This window comes from Podarcis melisellensis (assembly GCF_964234715.1).
Source record: "Podarcis melisellensis genome assembly, chromosome: 1".
Lineage (NCBI taxonomy): Eukaryota > Metazoa > Chordata > Lepidosauria > Squamata > Lacertidae > Podarcis > Podarcis melisellensis.
The window spans coordinates 63,289,337-63,315,843 of record NC_138528.1 but is presented as its reverse complement, the minus strand read 5'-3'; the positions used below and the strand labels follow the sequence as shown (position 1 = coordinate 63,315,843).

Here is a 26,507-nt window from a genome sequence, read left to right as displayed (position 1 = left end):
ATTTCACAACCTGTTTAGGTAGGTCTGTGTACATCATAAGAACATAGTACAGTGGTACCTCGGGTTACAAACACATTGGGTTACAAACACTTCAGGTTACAAACTCTGCTAACCCAGAAGTAGTACCTCGGGTTGAGAACTTTGCCCCAGAATGAGAACGGAAATTGTGTGGCGGTGGCGCATGCCTCACGTTAAGAATGGACCTCTGGAACAAATTAATTTCGTAACCAGAGGTACTGTAGGTATGTTATAAGAGCCATCACTTCTGGTATAAGAATCATCTTACCATAGTACATACCAGGGATTTTCTGTCAATGTGAGAATGAATCTTTTCATAAGATTTTATTTATTTATCTTAATCATTTAAAGACTGCCTTTCATCCAGTTATGATCACCGGGGCAGGGGGGGCGGTGTTCCCACAATAAAAAATAAAGTTAATATTTGTCACTAAACATTAGATAAAACCAGGAGTTTACGATATCTGCTAGCTCAAGCTAACGGATATTTCAGAGGCACTCTTTCAAGTATTTAATTTCTAAGTTATTCAGGGCCTTATACCGGTAAGTCCGGGTAACATATAAGCAGCAGTGCAGGTTCTGGAAAATTGATGTTACATGACTCTTGCTGGGTGCAACATTCAGCACTTTGTGAACAATAGTTCTTTTCATAAAATGGCTGAAGTCTGGTTATGATTCCTCCAAGCCACCGGCTAGTGACTAACATAGCTGCTAAGTCCAGTGCATGAAACTATGAAATGCTCCTTGAGGAGCACTGTTCTTAGAGTGGTATCTCTTGTGTTGTCTCTTACAGAGATACTACTCTGAAGAAAGGTTTTATAACTGAAAGAAACTTCCAGATGCATTATTAATATGAATGACCACTGCATTTAATTTGCATAACTTAACTGGATGACTCATACTGTCATTTTGAATGACTCAGATTGGCATTTCAGTGTCATTTGACCTCACTATTTACAACCCAGTTCCTCCATCTACACCCAAGTAATATAAGCCTGTCAACTGAGGATAACTCTTCATGCATCTAATGAGCTGAATTATAGTCTACAAAAGATTGTACCATAATAAATGTGTTATTTTTTGAGCTATTTCCAGACTTTGTTGTTTATACCTTCCTTTGTTGGTTGTACATGGGATTACCTCAAGAAACTATAGCCCTAGCACCTGTTTGAGTGCAGTCTTCTTCCTCCCTCCCTCTATTTTTGGTGCTCCCCCATTTTCTTTCTTCCCATAAGGTAGAAGTAATATCCACACAGTGATAAATTAAAGTGTTGGTTTATATGCTTCCCATGTAATCCCAAAGTTTTGTAGTAGTATGAACTGTAAGGTTGGATAAGGAAACACTGTTGAGTACACAATCTTAAGAAATGTAAAACTACTGTCTGAATCATTTAGACTGCAATTCTGCACACAGTTTAACTGCCATTGACTGTTTCAGCTGCTAATCTCTTAATAATCCTTAGTTTTAATGACTTAACTTTTTATGAGAAATTTAAACTGGTGACTATCAGCAGTGCAAAATTTCATATTGAATTTTATATTTTTTTCAGGACTTCACATGCAAAATCTCATCTTAAAGCAGATGCATCTTATACACCCATGAAATATGCTTGGCAACAAAATCTCTATGATTTTGATGAGGACTGCAGCCTTCAGAAAGATAAAGATGAACTGTTCTTTGAAGATGCAGAGTTATATAAAAAATACAGGTCAGGTCATAGATTTATATTTCCTAAATTGTTTTTAGGATAGAATCTAGCAGTTTGGGCCACCACCGTTCTGTAAAATCACTTGCTATCCACCCCTAATCTCTTTCCATACTTTGTGGAATTAGAAATTTGCAGAAACGGTAATCACGTCCCTCTTATAATTTGGGATGGAGGCAGTGGCAGAGCTTCATGCTACTGCACCGGGGGGCAGAGAGCAGGCGGGGGCATGGCTGGTGTGCATCCTGAGGGTGTGGCGCGCTGTCCACAGGGGCGTGGCGCACCGCCCACAGGAGTGTGTTGCTCAGCTCGGGCAGGGGGGCAGCCGCGATAGCACCCCATCAGGATTGCGCTGCTGGGGGCGGTGCGCTCCCCCCGCTCCCCCAGTGGATGGGGGATAACTGGGGCTGCATTAGTTGCGCCATTGAATCTTAGGTTCACAACAGTCATTTCATAGTCCCCTAACAGCTTCTAGTACCCAGGCTCTGAAAGTCATACAAATGTTACCTAAGAATGCTGACAGAAGAGAAAGAAGTTTGTTGGATATAAACTTGGTGGGAAGAAGAAAAGGAACAAGAAAGTTGGGTTAAAAGCAAAGTTGCATTAAAAAACTCTTTAATTGTCTAAAAGGAAGAGTCAAAATGTCTCTACATGTTTTGAAATATTTTACAAACTAATTTGAAGGGTCTTCATTATTCCGTTGCCAGCTCACAGTGAAATATCATTTGTATTCTGTTTTTTCTCTGTGACTTTAAAAATGAAGTCAGACTGAAGAGACTGGCTGGACTGTATTTCAGTGTATCTTATTTCAAGTAAGCAGAGAGAAGCACAATACATCTTAGATAAAGGTGAAGTCTATTCCAGTATTGTATGGTGTCTAGAAAACTTCTTTATGAGGCTTAATCAATAAGCTCCTCTATGCTCTCCCTCCAGACCATTCTATACTTTCAGTTGATCTCTCTTTCCACAATTTCACTTTTCCACCTACCCAATTTCTCAATATCTGTGCTCAACTTTCTTTGTATTAAGGTATGTATCTGAATTCAGATGTCAAAAGCACAAGTTGTAGAAGTAAACAAAATTTTGGCACACTCCATTTGTTTTGCTCTTTTTTGTCCATTACCATGCAATGAAATATTTACAGAGCATTTTTCTGCAGCTCTATGTCTTTTTGTTTACTTCAGGCATCAGCCTAAACTGACTGAAGATTTGCAGAAAACTCATCATCAACAGTTTGAATTTAGAAATGGGAAGATTATCAACTGTAGCTTTCGAAATCTTGCTTTAGGTGTGGAGAATTCTGATCTGCGTTCTGGCGCTGAAGTGGTTTTGTTGGAAAAGAAATGTGACAGTATCAATCAACACTGGATATGGAGAGAGGATAGCAGGTGAGTGTTCACTGTCGGAAATGTGGTAGAATTTCACAAGAATTAAATTGCATTATTAGTGGGACTTCCAATCAGGCTAAGCTACTTTTCCATTTCACTTGTTCTTTAAGTGCAGATATTGCAGGCCTCAACCACCAGGTAGTTCTAACATTTTCTAAGATGGTCTTTCAAAAATGAAAGGATCTTAGACAAGGGGCTAAGAAAACAGCCAAAATTATAATTTTTGTTTACAAAAGACCCTGCATTTTAGTCTTAAATATGCTACACTTTCTGTGAACCCTTGTGCATAGCTCAGCCTTAGTATGTGTAACTGCAATAACCCAATATTTTATTCTTCTTTACCTTTTCCCTTTGTCTGTTGAATCCCTTACATCAAGTTCTACATTATAAGCCCTTGGGGCAAGGACTTGTCATCTCAACTTTTTGTAAAGCGCCATGTTACATGGATGGTGGCTATTTATTGTTTTTAATTATTTATTTACTTAGCAAAATTCAACAAAACTTCCAAGTCCTTTCTTTGTCACCTCCCGCCTTTTCTTCTTGCTCCTTTCCTTCTCACCTCACTGTCACAGAACTTTGGAGACAGAAGATGAAGCCCCTTGAGTGGGGATGAGGGTGAGCAAGCCCTAAGACTCACTGCTGCACTCTGTGGCATACAAATGTCCATGCAGCGCTTTGTGTAGAACCAGTTCAGGGTTATTACTTAAAAAGATATCTTTAGAAGAACCTAAAAGTGAGATATACATTTAGCAAGGAAAAAATCTTTTTTAAAAAACAACAACAACAACAACTGTCTTCTGATTTCCACCTGACTTTTCTGTTCCTAGGACATTTCATCTTGTGCTGGACCCACAATTAGTGCTAGCGGTATCGATGCCCAGCATACTCAATGGGTATCCAAAGAGTCCTCTGGAAATGCAAGGATGTCCTGTCGTCCTTCAGGTAAAACTGTTTGTGTGCTTATATAGTTTTACACTGCTTATATGCCAAAGTGGCTTCTAAGTACTTTACAACTATAAAATGAACTTGTAATTAACACTGAAATTAAAACATCCTTAATTAAAATATACAATGAAACATTAAAAACATAATAATTCACACATTTGGAATTGGTTAAAACAATAGCATCAGAAGATCAGTTCAAGGGAGGAATGCTTGCCTAAACAGGTATGTTGGCACATAATGGCAACTCAGCTGGGGACTTCTGCATTTCAACAGAGAGGGTGTTCCATAACATTCACCTTAACAGGTTTCATTAGGTGATCATAGTGCCCTTACTGTGCAGGGAAGATAGTTTTTCAGGTAACCTGGTTCAGAGTTATTTAGGGCTTTGTATTTAAGCAGTCGAACCTTAAAACTAGCTCAGTGGCTAATAGGCAGCCCTTGCAGGTCCCTCAGCACTAGCGTGATACCTCTGATAAGGAACACCAGTCATTACCCGAGCTGCAGCATTCTGCATCAGCTGCAGCCTCCAGACCAGCGGCACGGGAAGCCCCACATAGAATACATTGCAGTAATCCAGACATGAGGTCACCAACGCATGTGTCACAGTGGCCAAGTGATCCCTGTCCAGGAAGGGTGCAGTTAACCGGAAAGGCAGCAATGAGGTCAGGCTGAAATCACATGTTTCACACACCTTGCCCAAACCAGTGTTAACCATTTTGTGTGGCACAGTGTGCTGTTGGAGGAAGAGTGTCAGCTGCTGGCTTTCATGGCTTGGAGCAGAAGTCTCAATAATTTGGCCTGTCCAGAAGGCTTTTCAAATGTTGAAATTCACCCAGATTTATATGTAGTTATTAAAGGCAAACAAAGTTCTCTTCCTTTTATTTCAGCTAACCCATATATATTGACCAAGAAAAATGCTAGAGAGAGGAGGGAACTGTATTGTAGAGGTCAGCAGGAGGTGTTTCCCAATGTCATTCTTATTATTTAGTGGCAATGACCTAGCAATGAATAAGTCCTGCAAAGGCTATTATAACTGCATGTACAACAAAGCTAAAAACCAGCAGGATGCTGAAGAAGAAGAAGAAGAAGAAGAGGAAGAGGAAGAGGAGGAGGAGGAGGGAAGGCATATATCTTACCAGATAAACCTGAATATTTTAAAACATTTTCTTTAAAAATACCAGTTTGGAAAGAGAGAATGCAAAAAAATAAAAATCTTAAAACAGGATGGCCTATTTTATGTTCTCACAGAAACACAAAGAATGTAAAAATGGAGCTGCCAATCAAAGGTGGAATTACATGGAAACTACAAAGGTTATTAGTGCCTTTTACAGTACAACCCTGGATCAAGAAATCACAGCAGCAAATTATTCTTCGATTTGCACATTTTCCGTGGCCAGCACAGAGAAAATAGACCAACCAGTAAGTAATTTTTGTTTTCTGTGTAGACTAGAGAAATTTGACTTCGCGAAATCAAAAGGGTGGCTATGTAGACATGTCTAGATGTATCTGTGCACCAATACCCAATAGAAAGAGATATCAAATATTCCGCTTCTTGTTGTCTGTGGTTAACAGAAGGAACAAGGATAAGGCAGGAATCAGGCTAGTGTAAAATCATGTGATTCATGCACACTCTTAGAAAACACATTGTTTTATGGCACAATAAAGACTAATAAATTTATTATGACAGTTTGATTGTCTTCAGGGAGACTGAAATGCTGGTTGGGGGAATTTTCACTACTCCAAAACATATTGTAACTAATATTAAGGTGGTCATCCTTGAACAAACAAATTTAAATGCAGATGGCAATCTGAGAGCTTTCAATGTTATCACATTGTGGATTGAATTGGTGCAGTGGAACTTTAGTTTAGCATACCAGTTGACGTACCAATACCAAAATGTTTGTGTTTTCAACTATTGTTCCTTGTGAGTAGTCACTGTTAATAAGGTAATTATCACCATCTATGCTTTTCTGCATTTCCTTTCCTTCTGATCTCACTGCTTACAACCCCTCTCCCCCCCCCCCATGTACATATGTACCTGCCACTCAGGACGCCACTTCATGTATTTGATGAAAGCTTATGCCATAATAAATGTGTAAGTCTTAATGTGCTACAAGACTCTTTATTGAGTTAGCAACTTGCAGCAAAAATAACTACACCCCTGGAAATTGATGCATTGTTTTATGTTCGTTTTGTGAAACTATTGGGAAGTTCTTCTTCACAGATCTCATTGAAGTGAATGGGATCAGTGAAAGGGTACAAAGTACCCCAATGAGATTATGTGGATTTTATGGGAAACATGTGGAGGTTATCCATCTTAACAAACAGTGTGGTTCACGTACTAAAACACCAACATGGAAGCTGCTTTTCTGTCAGTTCATACCATGGTGTAGCCTTTGCAAACCTACTACTACTATGTGTGTTGGGGGGGGGGCATGAATCACACCGATCTCCACCACTTTATTGTTATCTCAGTTACAGTTGGTTTGTTGAGGCCTTCATGATTGGTTCAGTTCAAGTGAAATTGGCCTTCAAAGCCCTAAATGTCTTGGGACCTCAATATAGGCAGGAGTGTCTCATCCCATATCAGCCTATCTATGTCATAAGATCTTTGGTTTGAGGTCCTTCCTGAGTGCTTTGCTTTTCCGCAGTGGCACCCCATCTTTGGAGTGCCCTCCCCAAAAAGGTATGCTTGGCATTGACATTACAGTCTTTGTGGCACCACATTAAGACTTGAAAAGAAAAAATGCCCAAGCATTGTAAAGGTTTATGTTACCTCAGAATACAATCACATGCATGTCTACTCATTGAGCTCACTCAGACTTACTCCCAGGTACTCATCCATTCTATAAAGGTGCATTTAAAAACAACAACTAAGGATTCCATTTTAACAGAAATAATATTATGCAACAACTTTTTTTTTAAAAAAGGTATAATAAAAATATATACTTTTTAGGGAAATGTTACCTCCCCCCCCCCCGGCAAAAAAAAAAAAAAGAGAGAGAGTGAACATGACATCTGTTATTCAAAAACTAGCTGTCTGTATCCAAGTTAGGAAAATATTAAGATGTATTTGTTTATGTATTTTTAATTCAAATACATCTTCGTGTTTTCCAGACTTTTTGGATGTAAACAAGTTTTTGAATAATAGATGCCATATTGGATCACTGCATTTTTATTATGGGTTCTTCCCACCCCAACCCCCATTTTTAAATGGTTTCAACCATTTTTATTTATAGGGCTACTATTTTCTTTCACCGTGTGGAAAGCAGAAGGTAAAGATATGCTTGGCTTGTGCAAGGACCATAAGAGGAAAGAAGGACCTGAAAAGGTTGCACCCTGGTACTGTATTCTCCTGTGCCTCTGGTTCTGAGGAAGGAAAGCATTTATCCATCTGGCCCTATAAGTGCCTTGATGTTAACAAGGTTTGTGACAGTGTTCCTGCTTTTCAATGACACCTCCTGCCATGTATATATGCATTTAGTGTAATTCACCAGCTGGCAATGTTACAGCCTTCTCTTGTAAAGTACTTTGAAACATTGGCAATCTGTATTTCAATCTGGAGATTAAAATGAGATTAGATTCACAATTTTTCTTGCTGGAAAATACTAGACACAGGTTACTATGGACTTAGGCACTCTGCAGATGCTTTAGGGCTATTTCACTTTAAGTATAGTTTTAAACATTTTAAAACTTATCCTGGATTATGTAAAAATCCTACTTTGATCAAAGTATTGTTTCTCAGCCAAAGTTTCCTATCTGGTAGCTGCTCTCAAGACTTTGGAACTTCCTTCCTAGAGAAATGAAACTGGCTCCCTCCTTGTCCTTCTGCCAGCAGGTGAAGACATTCTTGTTAGGGAAATTTTAAATGATTGATGTTTTGATGTATTTTTAATCTCTGTTAAAAGCTGTCCAGAGTGGCTAAGGAAACCAAGCCAGATGGGTGGGGTACAAATAAATTATTATTATTATTATTATTATTATTATTATTATTATTATTATTATAGTTTTATTGTTTCAGCAGGCTTTGGGGAACTATTTTTAAGGAAAGGGTTGGTGCTGTGTTGCTTTTATTGTAATGGTCTGTACTGATTAACACAGGTCATATATGTATTCTATTAATGTTTAATTGTTTTTTAAATGGTTTTTTTCTGTTTTTAGCTGTGAGCCACCTTGAGTCCCTGTCAAACAAAAAGGCAGGATATAAAACAAATATAGTTATAATTATGATCTGTTAAATGCAACAATACTAGCCAATGCCATATAATTATTTTATAATGATCTCCCCAATTTTTATATAATTATCTCCCCACTTTTTATCTTTACTGCTATATTCAAACACACACCAAGGATACTATCCATAATGTAAGATTTTGTTAATCTTATGACCAGATGCCCTGCTAAATTTATTAATTAACATAACAACATTCTTAAATGATTTTTCTCTTACAAAAACTATGCCACATCATCTATGTAAAAATTTGTCTATAAAATGCTTTAAATTGTAAGGTATATTTATAGTCAGATTCTCTGAGCAATTCTGTCATTTGCAAGATGCCCACTAAGTACTGCAGTGTATCCAATGAAAAGGACCTTTCCCCAGAAGCTTATAAGCCTATTAAAAGTCAACAACATGGAATATGGTTGACAATTGGACCCTTGGGGGCACATATACTGATTGCCAGAACAGCAGAGATATGAACATAACACACAACAAGAAGCTTTTCAGGCCTTACCACAATAAGAAAAGTATATAAAAAATTACGTTTTTTTGGGGGGGGGTATTCATCTAGATGTAAGTGGCAAAATAGCAAGCAATTTTTTTTTACTGTCTGAACATTTGAGAAAGAAGGGCTTAAAATCCTGGTTAGTAGTCTAGGAGTAATTTTCTTTTGAGATGTAATATGTAACGAGGGCAGTGCTTTTTTTCTAGGGGGATGCAGGGGTGAGCATACCCCTAAACATTTTGTGAATCTAAGTTTGGCCTCATTGAGGGGCAGTATTTCAATATGAGTAGGAAAATGAGAGTACCCCTGAACCTTTTTTTAAGAAAAAGAAAGCACTGAACGAAGGTGTAACCTTAAATATGTGGGGAGGTTAGTGAAAGCATTTGTTCAGGAGTGTCTGTTCACCAAAAGCCAAATCCAGTTCACATTCAGTTTCATATAAAGGCATCACAGAAGTGTGAGGGTGTCCTGTGTTTGGTGTCCTGTGTAGTTCACAGCTCTGTGCAACTCATAGTGACATATGCAAATAATAGTCACATCATCCATTTTCTCAGAAGGAACAGCACTTGAATCAATGAGTTACCATTTAAAAATTCACTTTAACAGAAGTCATGATTGCATCTTCTTCCGTTTATCCTAAAGACTGATTTGTCCACGTCTGAAGCTGAATCCACCTTACATTATTTAGAAGAATTTCTAGCATCTTTGAGGACAGAAACATCATTGCAAATCATCTCAGAAAAGATGTCTGCAGCTGTAAACCAAAGAGCAGTGAAAATAATTGCATACAGAAATGGAGCTGGTTACAGAAATGGGCAGCTAATTGTTGCTAATACATTCCCTATGGTGAGTAGCAATCATCTAGGGATCATCCTAACAGAATTGACCTGGACAAGCAGTAGGTACCAGATCATGGGCAAGAATCTCATACCAACAGCTGGGGAGAGGGGTTAGACAGTGGCGTAGCGTGGGTTGTCAGCACCCGGGGCAAGGCAAATAATTTGCGCCCCCTAACCCATGGATTTTAGTAGGGGCAGAGAGCTGCTAGTGCGAGTGCGCCCCCCCCCAGATGTTGCGCCCGGTGCGGCCGGCCCCCACTGCACCCCCCACGCTACGCCACTGGGGTTAGATAGGGTGTGTGTGTGGTGGGGAATGGTGAACACATCCTCGCCTGGCACTGCTGTTTTGATCATTATTATTTCTTCCACGAGGGAAGGAAAGACAATTTTTATTTATTTTACCAGGCAACAAAAAGTTTTGTGTCGGCCCTGACATGTTCTCTAGTATATGTAAAGAGGCTCATTTAATGTTTTGACAACAGAGTATAAACATAAACCATTAAATTGTCCTCGTGTCATTATCTCATGTTAAATGCTAATGCATGTTTGGAAAAAAGTTTATCTGGTATTGACTTTAACAAAAGGTTTCCATATTGCTGATATCTACAACCGAACCAATTATCTTGTGCATTCAAGGACAAATTAGACATGACCTTAGAGAGGCACCACTTTAAGTTTCATGAGTGTTTTTACTGTTGCAAATAACAGCGGCGAGGGATGAAGGGAGAATGAACCACCGGGACTGGAACTAAAAGGGGTGAGATGGAGCAACTAACCCGTTTTTCCTGCTGTGATTCCAACAAAACTCCCCCTGACATTGTTGTTTGCATTGGGAAGAAAGCTCCCATTGGCACCATTAGCAGCTTTCCATCTAATGCAAATAGCAGCTCCGGGGCAGTTTTTGTTGGTACCCCCTTTCTCGTGTTTCTCATGCTTTGCAATCGGTTGCTGGTTCCTGAGAGAGGGATGCACAGAGAGCTTAGAGCCGTGTGGGAGCAGCAATCGAACCAATACGATTCTCCTGCCATCATACCCACACGACCACACTGAGCTCTCTGTGCCTCACCCGTTTCCTTCTCAGGAACCAGCAGTGCCACCCAGCATTGGGGAGGCAGGTGAACAACACCACCCTGCCTGCGCCACTTTGCCAACCACTACGGACACAACTTAAAAGTGATGCATTTAGTGCCGCGTGTAGTTTGGTCCTCGTTGCATAAAATGTGAGGGCACACAAAGATGAAGAAATATTGCACTTATAATATCTCTAATGGCATGAAATGATTAGAACAGGCACCCCTAAACTCGGCCCTCCAAATGTTTTTTGGGACTACAACTCCCATCATCCCTGACCACTGGTCCTGTTAGCTAGGGATGATGGGAATTGTAGTCCCAAAACATCTGGAGGGCCGAGTTTAGACTAGGACTGAGGTGACCCACATTCAAATATCCACTCTGCCAAGGAGCTCTCAGAGTAAACTTCTGCTAGCCTAAGCTACATCTCAGGGTAGCTGTGAGGAGAAAAGGGAGGGGAGAGAGCCTATATGCTGCTTGGAGGAATAAATAACAGAAAGAAAACTCTGAGAATGGCAATTTAAGCATTTTTATTAAATATTTGGACTTAGTAAGCTTAATTATATGTCATTAACTTTTCCCCTTCTGTAGCTGCTTTCTTTATGCACAAGACGACTTGAACTTAACAGGACAGCAAGTAGACTGTACACAAGTGAAGGGACCTTAATTCTTACATTGAAGGATTTAGTCTTCAGCGCTGTAAATGATTATTTCAGAAAGCAGGAGTCTGAAAAACGAGGTGAAGGAGCAACTTTTGTTCCTGGCTTTAACGAAAACGCATCTGTGTTGCTTGTGAAAGGTAAAATACCACCCTCAGCAAGTTCCCAATTAAATTTCTCTTTAACTAGTATGTAAATTATTTCACTTCACAGAGCTAACTTTTTTGTAGTAAAGCTATAGGGAGCCTGTTTGCTGGTATGCTGCCAAGAAATATCTTGGAAGTCTCTCACTTTGTTTTCTATTTTCACAAAGAATAATGGCGTCTCATGGAGAAAAGATTAATGTTGGTACACTGTATTTGAACAAATGTTTAAATTTTTGTTTTATTTTAGAACGCTTCTGCAGCTTCTAATTACCATAGTTATTTGTACAATACATCTTATCATGAATCTTTAAATGGGCCAAATATTACTTTACATACACATAAATTGTGAAAGCATATACATTTAGCTAATGTTCAGATGGAAGTTATATATTATATATCTTTTTATATATTACTCTTTTTAAAAATATATTTTTATTAATTTTCCAATATCGGCTCAATAGCAGCCTCATTCTAACAATACCAATTTTATCCAATTAATACAATTATTAATGCCAATTATTCAGATGTCAAATTATACAATTTATTTCAACTGGCCCCCTCACATGCTAGAGTTGTTGAGTTCATTCTTCTACCTTTTTTCTGCATTCCAAAATTTTAATAACTTCCATTCCTTTCAGATATAACAAACCCTTATATAAGACCTACAATCTTGTGATTTCTATTTGTGTTGGTGTAATAGATAATGAAATGAAATATGCTCCTAGTCCAAACCTTTTACATCCTTGTAGCTGGGTTGTTTTTGCAGTTTCTTATCTCATTGTCTCTGGCACGCACCTGTAGTTTACTTCAGTTACAATCCAATTAACAGAATAACCTGTGTTTCCAGGAATGGGATGGGGGGGGGGGTCGTGGCAGCCATAGTGCTCTGTGCACCCAGTGCCTTTGCCTTCCCTCACATTCCATGGGGAAGCGAGTGCCAGACCACCAGACAAACTGTGGGTTAAGGTCTGGTCCCTCTTACAGCTGAAGACAAAAGCAGATAATGAACTTCCCCGATCATTATTTGATTATCTCTGTCTGTCTCTCTCCCATGGTGTTGGGGAGACTCCATTCCTGCCGCACTGGAAACAGGAAGCTGGTGGAAGTTAAAATTCAGTAGTCTGCAGGCATACTCACTCCAGGGTTCACTCCAGACAGTGGCAAGCTTGAACATTTGCCCAGGCACTAAGATCAGTGAAGGCTCACCATCCTAAGAGTGCTACCATTTCCACCTTGCTCAAATTATATTTTGAGACCACTTTCCCCTGTAATTTCACATGTAAGTCACACTGAGTTACTTTAGTTAGAGAGCCTAAAAGACTATGTAGCACAAGAAATACAGGTTGTGATACTTCTACGCAAAGCTCAACCGCATATGAGTACAGTAACCATTCACAACAGCACTGATAAGCAATAAAACTCAGCCCTATTAAGTCCAAAACAAATATAATCAAACGTGATGATAAATTCCAGTTCAGCAGTTTAGTGCTGGATTCTCCTGAAAAAATGGTGAATTTTATATCAGTATCTGATCACTTGGGGGACTGAAATGTTCTCCAAATGGGTTCACAAAAAACTTGTGTTAGAATTATCTGTAAGGTGCCACAATATTCTTCCGTTGTTTTTGCAGCAACCCATCTGGAATTTATTTCAGTGAATATATGCAAAGTATGTGGGAATTCCTTTTTCTCAATGAAGCAAAAGAAATTATGAGTCTGCAACCATACAGTGTGCAAAGAAACATGTATTTGTTAAGTTTAAATGCCTGCTTTATTTTTTAGTACCACTGAAAACAACTTTCTATATAATTTCTGTCTCTTGTTAAGCATAGCCATTCTTGTCTATGCAGTATTGATCTAGCTTTCAAGAATTCAATTCTATATTTATATTGGAAAGAGTTGTATATATTTTCAAAAAAGTATACCTTTGATCATTATCAAAAAAGGAAGCATGGGACACGTTTCCCATTTATCATCTTGTTATGTTTTTAATATAGGTCTAGTTTACTTTTGGGGCTCTTTTTACATGTCTGTATTTTTCTTTTAAGTATTTCTTTCCTATGTATTATTTCCCAATCTTTATCAAATATACTCAGAAAAAGGGCTCATCTTATCTGCTTTAGTTCCCTTTATTTTCCTTCCTATTGATTTCCTAAGCAGTACACAAGCCCACTAGAGTCTTCTCATTATAAGTTTGCTGCTGCTTTGTATTAGGCATCTTTCAGCTTATGAAGTTTACAGATTTTTATCTCATCCACTCAAAAATTTAAAGCAAAAGGTTCGAAAAACGTACTTAAAAATCAGTTCAGCACACTGAAGATTGGCAATTACCCATCATTTCTTCTTCTCAGCAAAAGAAAAGGCCAATACTTCTTTGAAATTTAGTAAATATAGCTGATATCTGTTGCGTGAATATTCACTTTGTGTGGTAGATGGAAGCCCACTATCTCATTTAGGGGTGCGGGAGAGCAAAGCCAAGGAAAGAAACAACAACAGAAGAAACATTCTGAAATAAGATGTTTTCTGAATAAGTTGTGAGAAATATTGATTAAATATGAGAACTAAAGGTCCATTTCCATGGTCCATTGCAAAGTAGGCTGGAGACACATTTCTCTCAGTGAAATAAAAGAAGCTACAACTTTCCAAGCATGCAATGTATAAAGGAAAGATTTGTTTCTTAAGTTTATATTTTCTTTTCCCCTTTTAAGGAAGAGTAAATAAATGTACTATTCCTGGGATCCTCTTTAGTAACTATGGACTGCAAATAAATACAGCTGCAAATAAAACGTTTTAAGTGTGTTTTAAGTGCAATATACAATGTGACACTAGATGGTCGATGGTGAGCCTTATGGAAAATCCAAATTATTTATTAAAATGCTTTTTTAAAAGCATTTTCATAATGTTTTTTCTATGTGTGTGGATTCTACTGGTGTAAACAAATTTCCTTTTGTTTTCTGTTGAAATTCCTAAGTTTAACCCATCTTGTCCGCTGTGGTACAGAAAGTTAAAATGTAATGGTGATCCCTGCCTGATTGAGTAACAGATTTTTATTTGTGCAATAGGACTTCTCCTTTCTTCCTTCCATTTTGTAGCACTATATGCATATCCAAATCTGCTGCATTGAATTCCCCAACCCTCTGGAGCAGATATTTTAAAAAATATTTTTTATTAAAGATTTTTGAGGTTTACAAAAGTACATGCATCAGGTTGTAAAGTCTTTTCTACAGATTAGTTACATTTGTTGTGAGGCATTAGTGTTAAGTACAGTATAAGGTTGGAGAGAAAAAAGGGGGGACTTCTTTTCTTTTTTCTAATGTACGTGTGGGGTTTTGTGTCAGCGTCAACTGGATAGGCTCTCTTTCTATCTGCCTGTTATATTTCCTTGGTAGTGAGAGGGGTTAAGGGGGCCCAGGGTGTGGTTGTTTGTTTGTGGCTGGCTGCAGTGGGGTTTGTTTGCATTTGTGAGGGAGTGCTCGTTGGATCGAGTAAGCCATATTGATTCCTATCCTGTCAGTGGGTTTTTGTTGTTGTCTTGCTGGGCTGTGCATGTGATAAAGGTGAGCCATACTGGAATAAAGGCATCTTCTATTTGTCTATTCTTCAGTCTGTTGGCCAGCTTTTGTAGTAAAGCTGTTTCCTGTACAATTTGGCTCTGGAGCAGATTTGAGGTTGGATGGGCTTTGGGGGACAGGAGAGTAAGAGGAAGCCCCGCTGCATGAACAGAAGTACACTCACACAATGTTAGATGTCACTGCATATTTATATTGAAGATAGCTGTGTACAGGTGGCCCAAACCTTACATCAGGGTTACATTCTGGGGGTTCCACACACAAAGGGGAAAACTGTGTAAGGTATGGCCATCTCTAACTTGCCGGGCTTTGGGAAGGTTGTGCAAGCTCTCGTAGGGACTTTACCAGAGGCACCAGGTTGCCCCCAAGATTGAGGGGGCCTGGCACACAGCATGCGTGTGACACCACCCACAGGTTGCATGTGTGTGATGTCAAATGCACAACATTGCCTAGAGGAGACCGAGCGCTCTGGAGGAGCCAGCTACTAGAGCTGTGATGCACAATGTGCGTGACATCACACACATGTACCTGCCCACCTCAAAACTGCGGGCGTCTGGCCCTTTCCCAGCAACTGTTGAGGGGACTGAAGATACCTCAGCTCCCTAGAGTTGACTTGCCTGGTTTTTACAAGATCTTGTGAGATCTCAGGTGGTCCCTTCTAACTGTTCTCCATTTATTTAGTTTCCCACCACCCACACAAAGCTGCAATTGCATGAGTAAATCAAGTGTAAGTTGTGGGTCTACTGTATATTCAAAGATCTAAAATTTATAATTATCTAAGAGTGGGTGCCCAATACAAGTAGGCTTGTATTGTAATTAATACAAGTGGGCATCTTTCTTATTCAATTTTAGTAGTCTTGCCATAACTTTAATTCAGTGTTATCTCCAGGAATAGCTAGGAAAAAACTCCTGTCTGAAACTCTGGAAACCACTACCAGTCAATCAGTGCAAAGACCATAATGAGCTAAATGGACCAATGGTCTGACTGTCTAGGGCAGCTTACTTTGTTCTTATTGTATATCATCAACACTATGATTGAGGATCTCCACTTCGGTGGCAAGAGCTTACTGATGTTAGGACACCTAGTGTTCACCTATGAACACAAACCTTAAATACCCAATATATGAAAAGGGAAATAAAAGCAAGATATGGTGTGATTTGAATTTTTTAAAAGATGACAAAATGACACCAAAACTGCAGTCCTATAACTCTCTTTCTCTCTCTCCAAAGATAAGGAGTCGGAGGAGAAAATGAACTCCAAGTCTATACCATCAGTGATGACTCCAGATAGTTTGACCTTGGTTGATGATTTTTTGCTCACCATCATTCTTAGAAATCCAGTTGAGGTCTGGGTTTCCACTGGAGAACCTTTCTTGCCTTTGGATAGTAAGTCATGGAAGAAAATGATTTTTTTATTGTTACAGCAGCACCTAAACTGGGGAAATTGTTATGCTGATACATCAATACATTGGCTAGGATCCAGAGAGCTACTTTTCTTGACTATGCTTGATTTCTGGTTCCTTTCCATTGAATGCGCTACCACCCCTTACTAAAAACTGTCTTTGAATCTGGTTCAAAGTAGTTTGCAGTGCAGGCTGTGTACATTCTGTTCAAGAAGCCCTCTTGGGCACACAGAACTAGTTTCACAGTTGGGATCCAAAAAAATCATAACTCTGTAAAATGAGAAATAATAAACAGGCTATTATCATGGACAAAATTTTTACTGCTGCAAATCATTTTATTAAATTTACAAAACAAACTTTTATTACTGTCATACCAATTGTATGAATGTTTTCACAGAAGTAAGCCCCCCTTTGTTCAGCAGACCCAATTCCATATAAGTATGGATAGGATTGCACTATTAAAGTGGTGCTTAATTTTTAAATGTAGTAGTCTGCTTTTTCATTCCATACATATTCTACAGAGACTTTCTTAAGCTTTACAGTATTTTCAGAGAGAGTTCCTTATGAAGAAGCTTACCTTTTAATTACATGTTTATAATTGGATCTATTTAACTTGCTAACAGTATCTGGTTCTTTAAAAAAACTATTTGCTGAAACAGATCCAATTATGCTAACTGTTAATCTTTACAGACCTGCAGGTACAAAATCACTATGAAACAAACTGTAGTCAAAATAATGTGTATCTTGCTTTATTACAGCTTTGCAAAATGCAGAGAGGGAAGGACGACAAAAATGGTCAGAGAAAGATAAAATTCTGGCAGACCTAGATGCAATGAAGCACAAAATGAGACAACTACAAGGTCAGTATCTCAGAATTCAGGGTCAATGGCAGAATTCACTGTTATCATGTTCTCTTCCCACAACATAATAAATAAGCACATTTAGCTTTATATTATCCCACATGGGGTTCATCCACAAAGTGCTTCTTTCTCAGGTGGTTCACTCTGGGCTATATATGCACAGTATGTATTATTGTTCTTTTCAGTTTGCGGCATTAAACTAACATTCCCTGAAAGGATAACATAGTGTAGGATTGCCTATGCCCATACTAGTCTTTCCATCATGTGTACTGTGCAGTCTGGGCTTGGCCTGCAGTTCCCAAATCAGGGCTTTTGATGGTCATGGAATAAACACAATTTGCCTCTACAATTTGCTCTAGCTAATCTTAGCCACCCTGTGCACTTATTTATGGGGACAATAATTTAAGGCCTGAATGATCATCTGATGTTGTTGCTTTGACCCCCCCCCCCTCCAATCTGTTTTTAGAGGGAAGCTAAAATATATGTAGTTATCACTATGTGATAATTATATCATTGTGTTTAATTAAGCTTCACTCAGTAACTGTAGTTCTCTACCCTAGAATCTGTTTAGAAAACCTGTAATCCATAGATCTTAAATGGCAATTTAGAATGAAAGTGTGTGGGTCGGTGAGATATACAACAATAGACTATGAAGATACTCTATGTACACCAAGAATTACATCCTCTAGAGGTTTCCTGCCACCACCCCTTCCCTGCTGCATCTCATCACTCCTGTCAGAAAAAAACTTGCTGGAGCATCAAATAGCCACCAGAAGACTTAGAGCCATTCAAATAAAACACTCTGATTTATTTATTTAAAGAATAACTCCTTGGGCCATCCTTGTTTTAGGGCGACGCATAGCGAAATCCAAAGCAGCCAGTTTGGTGCCCACTAAGAGCCCCCTCCAGCCTGTGGTTGTAGAAGCAGGCTGGACTGAGGAAACTCAAGAAGAGATGAGGCTCATGGAAACTATACAACATACAGAGGTATGGAAATGAAGTTTCTGCTGAGTAGTTTGACTGACAGCTAAGGCTGTCACATTCTATCAACATAAAAATTATGTAGTGACTGCTTGAACCAACTGTTCATTCAAACTACAGCTCCTGTGATTAGGAGCAAGGTGAGAGTAGAAATGTTCATACTTTTACATGGGAAGAGATGAAGAAATAAGAGCAGAATTGCTCTGGGCAGAGAAATTGGGTTCTTTTCCGAATATTTTGGCTACCATTTTTAACGTCCCACAAATATCCAAATGATTCCTGAGAGAAGCAAACTTTACCTGCCACTGCTATGAGACTGCAGTTTTACCAGCAAGTTACTGGAGCGAGTTCAACATTCATTCCCAAAGGGATATGCCATTCTTCAGACAGTAGAGTGGCTTCTGACTTCAACACGTAATCACTATGTTGAACAGAGCAATGTAAAACATTTCTTTGAAGTATTCTAAAGTACAAAACTATAAATGTAAGTTGAATGTACTTAATAAGGCATAGTATGTACTTAAAACATATAAGGAATAGCTTATTTAATCATTAATTTATTAAAATATTTAAATACCAGCTTCTATGAAAACATCTTAAGGTAAAAGGACCACTAACTGTTAGGTCCAGTCGCAGATGACTCTGTGGATGTGGTGCTCATCTGCTTTACTAGCCGAGGGAGCCGCCGTTTGTCCGCATACAGCTTCCGGGTCATGTGGCCAGCATGACTAAGCCGCTTCTGGCAAACCAGAGCAGCGCACGGAAACGCCGTTTACCTTCCTACTGGAGCAGTACCTAATAAAACCCATTGAAATACAATAACAACAAGGCCTGGTTCACATATCATGCTAAACCATAGTTAATGGTTTACTCGGTTTAACATTAATGAGTCCCCAGTCAAAAGTCCCCACTTCACTCCTTTCAATCCTGGTTGCACCATATCAACAGCAATGGACCACAAGCTTTGCTTATTGTGTCATCCAAACCTAGGCATGTGATTTGATTCTCACCAAGCAAATCACAAGCAGTAGCCAAGGCTTCTTCTTGCCTTACCACTCACTGTTTGGGAGAAAGAAACCACAAGGCCAGTCTTGGATGATATGACAAGCCAAGGCTTATTGGTTGTTGCTCCAGCAGAGCACATCCAGAGCACATCCAGGAGAAAGAACACAAACTATGGTTTGTGTTAAATCATAGTTAATAACTATGGTTTAATATGGTGGATGAATATATGAAAACAGCAGTATTAACAGCCAGTGCAAATGTTACAACAAATGATTGGCATCAGTAGGCAGCAAAATCTTCAGTAATAGTACTATTTTAAATATACTATCACACATGAACTTCATGACTTCATGACTTGTGTTTCATATTAGATGCACCTTTCAGAGCTTCAAGCATTACAATTCAAAAGAACTTCTTCATTTTCTCCTAAACTACTGGTGAAAAGTCACAGAGAGCTCTACAAGCAGCCAACAACTAAAAGAGTGTGGGCTTATGTGAATGGATTTACACCTGAGCAAGGAGCTTATGCCTGGGGGCAAACAATTGCAGAGGTAAAGCAGAAGAAATCTCTCATTCAAAATAGTGCTTCTAAAGACCATTGTATTTAGTGCCCACACACCCAGGAATGAAAATGTGAGACGTGGATGGAGTTTAAGGTCACAAATTTATTAGAGCCAAAAATCTTCAACCAAATAAGATACAAATATGTTGAGCCATGAAATCTGCACATTGGCTATTTCCCCCCAAAATACGCAGCAGCTTAGACATATTCAGTACTTTCTAATACATCTCCCATTTTGTTTTATTCCACCCTGAAATATACTCAGAGTCGCAAAGTGATTTCATGCTCTTTATTCAGCTCATAGTGGTGAGGAGGAATGAATGAAAGTCCCCCAAAGTATCTGCTTTATATACATTATTTACACAATGGGCTGCACATGATTGGCTAATTCTGGAATTCTACTGTAAGCCAATCAGGTTGTGGATTCACTTCTATCTGGAGCATGATTGGGTGGTTCCTGCCAACCAATCATATTGCTGCATTGTTCTAGGACCAATCAGACTGCTGCCTTCTGAATCCTATTGTTCTAGGACCAATCAGACTGCTGCCTTTTGGATCCTATTGTTCTAGGACCAGTCAGACTGTTGCAGTTTGGATCCTATTCAATTCAGTACATAACACACCCCATGCAAATTGTGAGGTCTCAATCCAATTCTTGACTCTCAGGCAAAAGAATGCTTGGCTCCTATTCTATTGTTGTGCTAGTGGAAGGCCACATAACAATTCCTGCTAGAACAACAGGACCTGCTCTCCTTCCCATGCCAGCCCCCATGCCCTCCCCAAATCTTCTCAGGAGGGTTGGGAGTATCCCCAGAACAGAAACAGAGGGAAGAGAGGAGAGATTGTTCTGGCAAGCATGAATCTTTGTGCTGATGGAATGATCATCTTAGCATGGCATTAAATTTCATGCTTTGTCAATTGTAACAATAAAAAAATAATAATATTAGGAATAATAATAACAACAACAACAACAACAACAACAACAACAACAACAACAACAACAACAATAATAGGAATTCAAGACCATGTCCAACACATTGTATATGCATAACACTTGCCTCGAAATTAGCCTTACTTGGTATGCACCTCTGTTCTCACTAATGAATTGGAAGCCAGTATTTTCTAACCTGCAAGCTGAACTTGCAAACCAACATGGATCATTGAATACTAATGCAGTTTTTAATGTTTCAGCTACTTGACAGTTGTACAACTCAGCTAAAAATGCCACAACCTGCAAAGACATTGTACACACCTGATGGTGAGCAGCTGCAAGCATGGGATGAAATAGAAAGAGACATGATTGTTTGTGTTTGCACAGGCCATCCCTTTATGAGCAGAAAAGGTACATTTTCCAAAGTATTTTTTTGTAGATAAGAGATATGTCTTATGTTTCTAAGAGGTGGGTGGGCTGATCAAGAAGTCTGGATGGCAGCCATGGCCAGATGTGATTAGCAAAACTCTCCCTGGCCATGTTTGATATGCACCTGACCAGATAGATATAGATATAGATGATATAGATATATAATGAATATGTTTGACTTAAGGGTTATTTTGAGTTGAAGCCCTTTTGTATTCCATTGATGACTCTAGAACACTTGCCACTGTCTATTTCCCCTTCACTTAACACAGAAGAAACACGACCAATGATTCAGGTCTGATAACAGTCACTATTATTTTTTTTAGTGATGGGGTATGTGGTTCTTGGAAAAAATGGAAAATCCTAATCCCATGCCACCCCTATATATACTCAGCACAATATAAGATAATTTTGGTGCCCCACCACAAGTCCTCACCATAGCAAAAAGCAGTGGCAGAGAGGATTGTTCATAAAAGAGTAAGGCCCCATGTGATATATCTGCACCATAATTTTAATACACAATATTTTAATGCAGTCATGCACATAATTATTTCATTTATGAATCGCTTCCTATGAAGCATCTAAAAGTTATTTCACAAAACTTATATATATATATATATATATATATATATATATATATATATATATATATATATATATGCAGGTTTTGGTGTCCTCGGGTGTCTTCCCGTGTAAAAGTTGGGGTGTCTAGGCGACGTTTCGACGAGGTCTCACTCGTCATCTTCAGGCTGGTGCTTTCGGCTTCTTGTTACTGGAACAGAGCAGGATCTCAGTGTTTGAGTTCCTATAAATACTGTTGAGGGGGTGTGGTGTATAGCCTCCAATGTTCTGGGCAGAGAGGAAGTTCCCAGGCTAGTGTGCCTTTTCTTCTTTTGTTCCTTAATTACTTGAGGGATATCTTGAGTGATTTCTTGAGTGATATCCTGAGTACCACTTAGGTGGGTCATTAGGTGTGGATTAGTTGCTAAAGTCTTTGTGTCTTGACCTCTTGAACTTTGTGAAGAGTTTTTCTGAGAAGATGGCTGTACTGCACTTAGTTGTGCTCTGGCTTGGCTTCGTGTATAGGGGCGAGCTGTGGTTTTGTGGCCTGTGTCAGCCAGATCTGTGTAGGGATTGCAGGGGGGTGCAGCATGCAATCCCTACACAGATCTGGCTGACACAGGCCACAAAACCACAGCTCGCCCCTATACACGAAGCCAAGCCAGAGCACAACTAAGTGCAGTACAGCCATCTTCTCAGAAAAACTCTTCACAAAGTTCAAGAGGTCAAGACACAAAGACTTTAGCAACTAATCCACACCTAATGACCCACCTAAGTGGTACTCAGGATATCACTCAAGAAATCACTCAAGATATCCCTCAAGTAATTAAGGAACAAAAGAAGAAAAGGCACACTAGCCTGGGAACTTCCTCTCTGCCCAGAACATTGGAGGCTATACACCACACCCCCTCAACAGTATTTATAGGAACTCAAACACTGAGATCCTGCTCTGTTCCAGTAACAAGAAGCCGAAAGCACCAGCCTGAAGATGACGAGTGAGACCTCGTCGAAACGTCGCCTAGACACCCCAACTTTTACACGGGAAGACACCCGAGGACACCAAAACCTGCATTCCTGTACCCGTGAAAATCTACGAAAGCATATATATATATATATATATATATATATATATATATATATATATATATATGTTACATATATAAACATAGTTAAAACAGTTAAAATGATTACATATGTGAAAATAATTTCAATCCAATACAGATCATGTCCAGGATTAAAACCTTCATTTAGAAAACTTGCTGGAAGAGGAAAGTCTTCAAGAGGCATTGAAAAGATAATAAGTGTCTTACTGATATGTAGCGAAGTATAGGTGCCACTACACAGTAAAGATCTGATTCCAACATCATGTGGAAAATGGCATCTGCAGGACGCCCTCTTTCAAAGAGTGCACTGATCAGTTGGGTATATGAGGGGAAAGACTTTTTTAGTATCCCGATCCCAAGCTTTGTAGGGCTTTGTATATCACTAGCATATATCAAATGTAGCTCAGTGGCTAACTGGCAAAATTAGGGGAGGGGAGAATCCATGCAGATAAGGTGAACATTGACATTTCCAGGAGATTCCATTTGTATCTACATCATGTCCTAGACTTCATGTCATTCCTAACAGTCCCAGTCCATTAATCTACATCCATTAATTAATTCCACACTAGAATCACCCAACCCTATTTCCATGTCCAACTATTCTTATAAATTGTCCATAAACGAATATAAGACTTGAAACGTATGACAGTAACAACTTAAATTATACATTTGCATGTTGTAAGAGATTGGTAGACAAATAATTTTCAAAACTGAATTTTAAAACTGTTGTTTCAGCCATGAAACATGAATTGGAAGTTAGAGCTCTTTATGCCAGAATTCGGAAACAGCATGGTCCAGAATCTACCAACATTATTGTCTTACCATCAGAAAAAGTTACCGGGAAGGTTGTATCATAAAATTTAAATAATAGTACCACATACTATATAATTGACTGTAAATTATGTTGTATTACTAGTAGTCATTGATAGCCTTATCCTCCATGAATTTATTTTATTCTTTTTTTAAAGCCAACTGAGTCAGTGGCCATCATTGCCTCCTGTTAGAGTGAATTCCATGGTTAAGTATGCGCTGTTTGAAAAAGTCATTCCTTCAGTCTGTCCTGAATCTTCCCACTTTCAGCTTAATTGGATTTCTCTTTGTTCTAGTTTCACCAGAAATGGAAAAAAAATCTCTCTGTCCACTTTCTCCACACCTCTATCATGTCATGCCTCACTCGTCTTTTCTCTAAGCAAAAAAGCTCCTAATGTTTTGACTTTTACACATAGGGGAGTTGCTTGATCATTTTGCTTGCCCTTTCCCCCTACCTTTTCCAGCGCCACAGTCCCCTTTTTGAGGCGGAGGCAACCAGAATTCTTCCAAGTGTGGTCTCGCCACAGCCATAAATGCAACACAGTTATTAACAGATGGTGCAGAAGGCTTTTTTGCTGAAACTGATTAAGGATTTCCCTTATGTCACTTCTGTTGCAAAGGAGATCTCATTGGGAGTAAATCATAGCTAGGAACTCCATTTCTGGAGCAGTTTTAAATATTTTAAAATAATTGGACAGAAACTGTATCTTCACTCAAAGAAAAAGAATCAAGGGAGAACAAATGTCTGAAGTTAATTGTTGCAGGACTGTCAAAGCCACTAGAGGGGGAGTTTATTTCACTGACTTACTAGGTAAATTTTTAAAGACAAGTGATTATACAAATAGAGAATCTTTGAACAAAATTCTTTGTCCCTGACATTGTTGGTTAATATTTGTTGCCTTTAGCAAAAAGAATTTTACCCATAAGAAGTTCACAGTTAGTTCCATGTGGATAATTGGAAGGGGGGGGGGAGAGCTTTCTTTATATCATTCCTCACAAACAGCACTTACTGAAAAGGTCTACAATCTACTCTCATAACTGTGTTCATTGTGTAGAAACTTCATCCTGTAAACTAGGATACTTTACGTATAGTAAGCCATATATAAACTGATGAAATAAAATAATAAATAAAAATGATGACTAGCTGCAAAATAACTTGAGCAAGCCAGTCCCTCTTCATTGGAAAATATGTCTAACTTTATTTTTCTATAAGCTGAATAATATATTATTTTCATAAATTAAACATGGGACTAAGGGACAATTCAGCTATTAGAATTTTGCATGGATTATTTGCAATATCCTGTTCATGGAAAAATGTGTGCTATGGTAACACACAAGAATGATGACTGATTCACACAGCCATATTTCTTTTTTAAAAAGTGGTGAGTTGGTGAAACCATACATGTGGCCAATCTTTTGACTGCTCTGATATCTGTTGATATTTACAGCTTGCTAACCTTGGAAACTTTCAGGTGAAACATGATCTTAACACATGTGAGATGTCTATTGAGGTATTTATATCACCACTGTATCAGATTTGTGCCATTACCCATCCCTAACAGATCTGTCTAATTCAGAGAGTATTTTGGAGTTCAAAACATTTTCATGGCTCTGTTGTTGTGTTGATCCCCTAAATTAAATTATTCACACAGTGTATTTTCCCATTCACACAGGGACTAAAATCACTCCTGCGTCTTGAAATGTAACCTAGTCACTAAATAGGTCAGTCCTGTCAAGTAAATTTAGTACTTGCTCTTACCAATGCATCTTTTAAAAATATTATCTAAAATAGATTCTATGGAGCATAGGGCAGCTTGATAAGAATTGAATACCACTCAATTATCTAAATACCTGATTATGTCAAATGTCTTCTAGCCTCCCCAATTTTTAATAAAGTTAGTAATTTCCGGTCATTGTACCTTATTGATTTGAATCAATTATTTCATTCCACACACCCCTTTAATATCAGCAGGACTCCTTTTTATCATTAAGCTGAAGTGCCACCAAACATCTCTGATCCTGGCAGCTTTCTCTGAGAAATGTAATTTCTGCTGCTATGGAAACATTAAGGTGATGCAAATGAAAATCAGGAGTGACAGACCAATGACCATACTATGTACAGAGTGTCCTCTGGAGAATTTGCCAGTCTGCACATCTCATAGGAAGGTTTTTCCTTAAACAGTTTTTTTTAAAATCCGTAATTAAAATGTTGACTTAATAGAGAGTTTTCTTGCACGTTGCTTTAAAAACAAAACAAAAACAATTGACTCTGTGACTGTTTTCCTTCTTTCCTTCCTTTCTTCTCCTTTGTCTACATCACTGCTATCATTGTCTTGTTAGAAATTGATTGTGTTGAACTAGTAGAGTCTCACCTCACTTCTGGTTTTAAAATTCCAACTAAAAATTGTGGATCTATTTTGTTCCTTCAGCATCATTGAAAAAGAACTTTGCCTTGGTTAACAACTTTGTCAATTGTGGGCCAAACAACTGATGACGTTAATAATATGGTTTGCCTCTGAGTGCAGTGCAGGGGCCCTATCCAAAACGGAACCGTGGCATGAAGTTAGGGAGGCTGCAACCCTGGGTTCCTCATGTGGTCTCACTCTCAATCAGGGGTCCCACGGCTCCTATTTGCATGAGAGTTCCCCACCCCATGCAAATAGCCGTTGTGGAGGGTCCAATAGCTGTTGTGGAGGGCCCAATAGCCATTGTGGAGGGCCCAATCTTGATTGGGACTGGAGGGCAAAAGGTTAAAGCTCTCCAAGCTTTCACATCACACACTGGCTATTTGTGAAAGA

General features: G+C 38.8%; 1 protein-coding gene across 8 annotated transcripts in view; it reads left to right on the top strand.

Annotated features, from left to right (window-relative positions):
- The window catches only part of DCDC1 (doublecortin domain containing 1), a 251,538-nt gene that overhangs the window by 211,153 nt on the left and 13,878 nt on the right, over nucleotides 1–26,507 (top strand). For 7 of the 8 annotated variants that reach the window (XM_081882792.1, XM_081882794.1, XM_081882791.1 and 4 more), the window contains exons 26-38: nucleotides 1,569–1,727; nucleotides 2,909–3,112; nucleotides 3,940–4,054; nucleotides 5,306–5,476; nucleotides 7,297–7,482; nucleotides 9,427–9,630; nucleotides 11,286–11,493; nucleotides 16,298–16,453; nucleotides 17,229–17,330; nucleotides 18,181–18,317; nucleotides 19,688–19,867; nucleotides 21,070–21,220; nucleotides 23,635–23,744. In XM_081882792.1, coding sequence (XP_081738918.1) covers nucleotides 1,569–1,727; nucleotides 2,909–3,112; nucleotides 3,940–4,054; nucleotides 5,306–5,476; nucleotides 7,297–7,482; nucleotides 9,427–9,630; nucleotides 11,286–11,493; nucleotides 16,298–16,453; nucleotides 17,229–17,330; nucleotides 18,181–18,317; nucleotides 19,688–19,867; nucleotides 21,070–21,220; nucleotides 23,635–23,744 — 2,083 coding nt within the window. Of the gene's footprint in view, nucleotides 1–1,568; nucleotides 1,728–2,908; nucleotides 3,113–3,939; nucleotides 4,055–5,305; nucleotides 5,477–7,296; nucleotides 7,483–9,426; nucleotides 9,631–11,285; nucleotides 11,494–16,297; nucleotides 16,454–17,228; nucleotides 17,331–18,180; nucleotides 18,318–19,687; nucleotides 19,868–21,069; nucleotides 21,221–23,634; nucleotides 23,745–26,507 lie in introns of those variants that run through there. The other variant, XR_014161756.1, reaches the window with a different exon arrangement.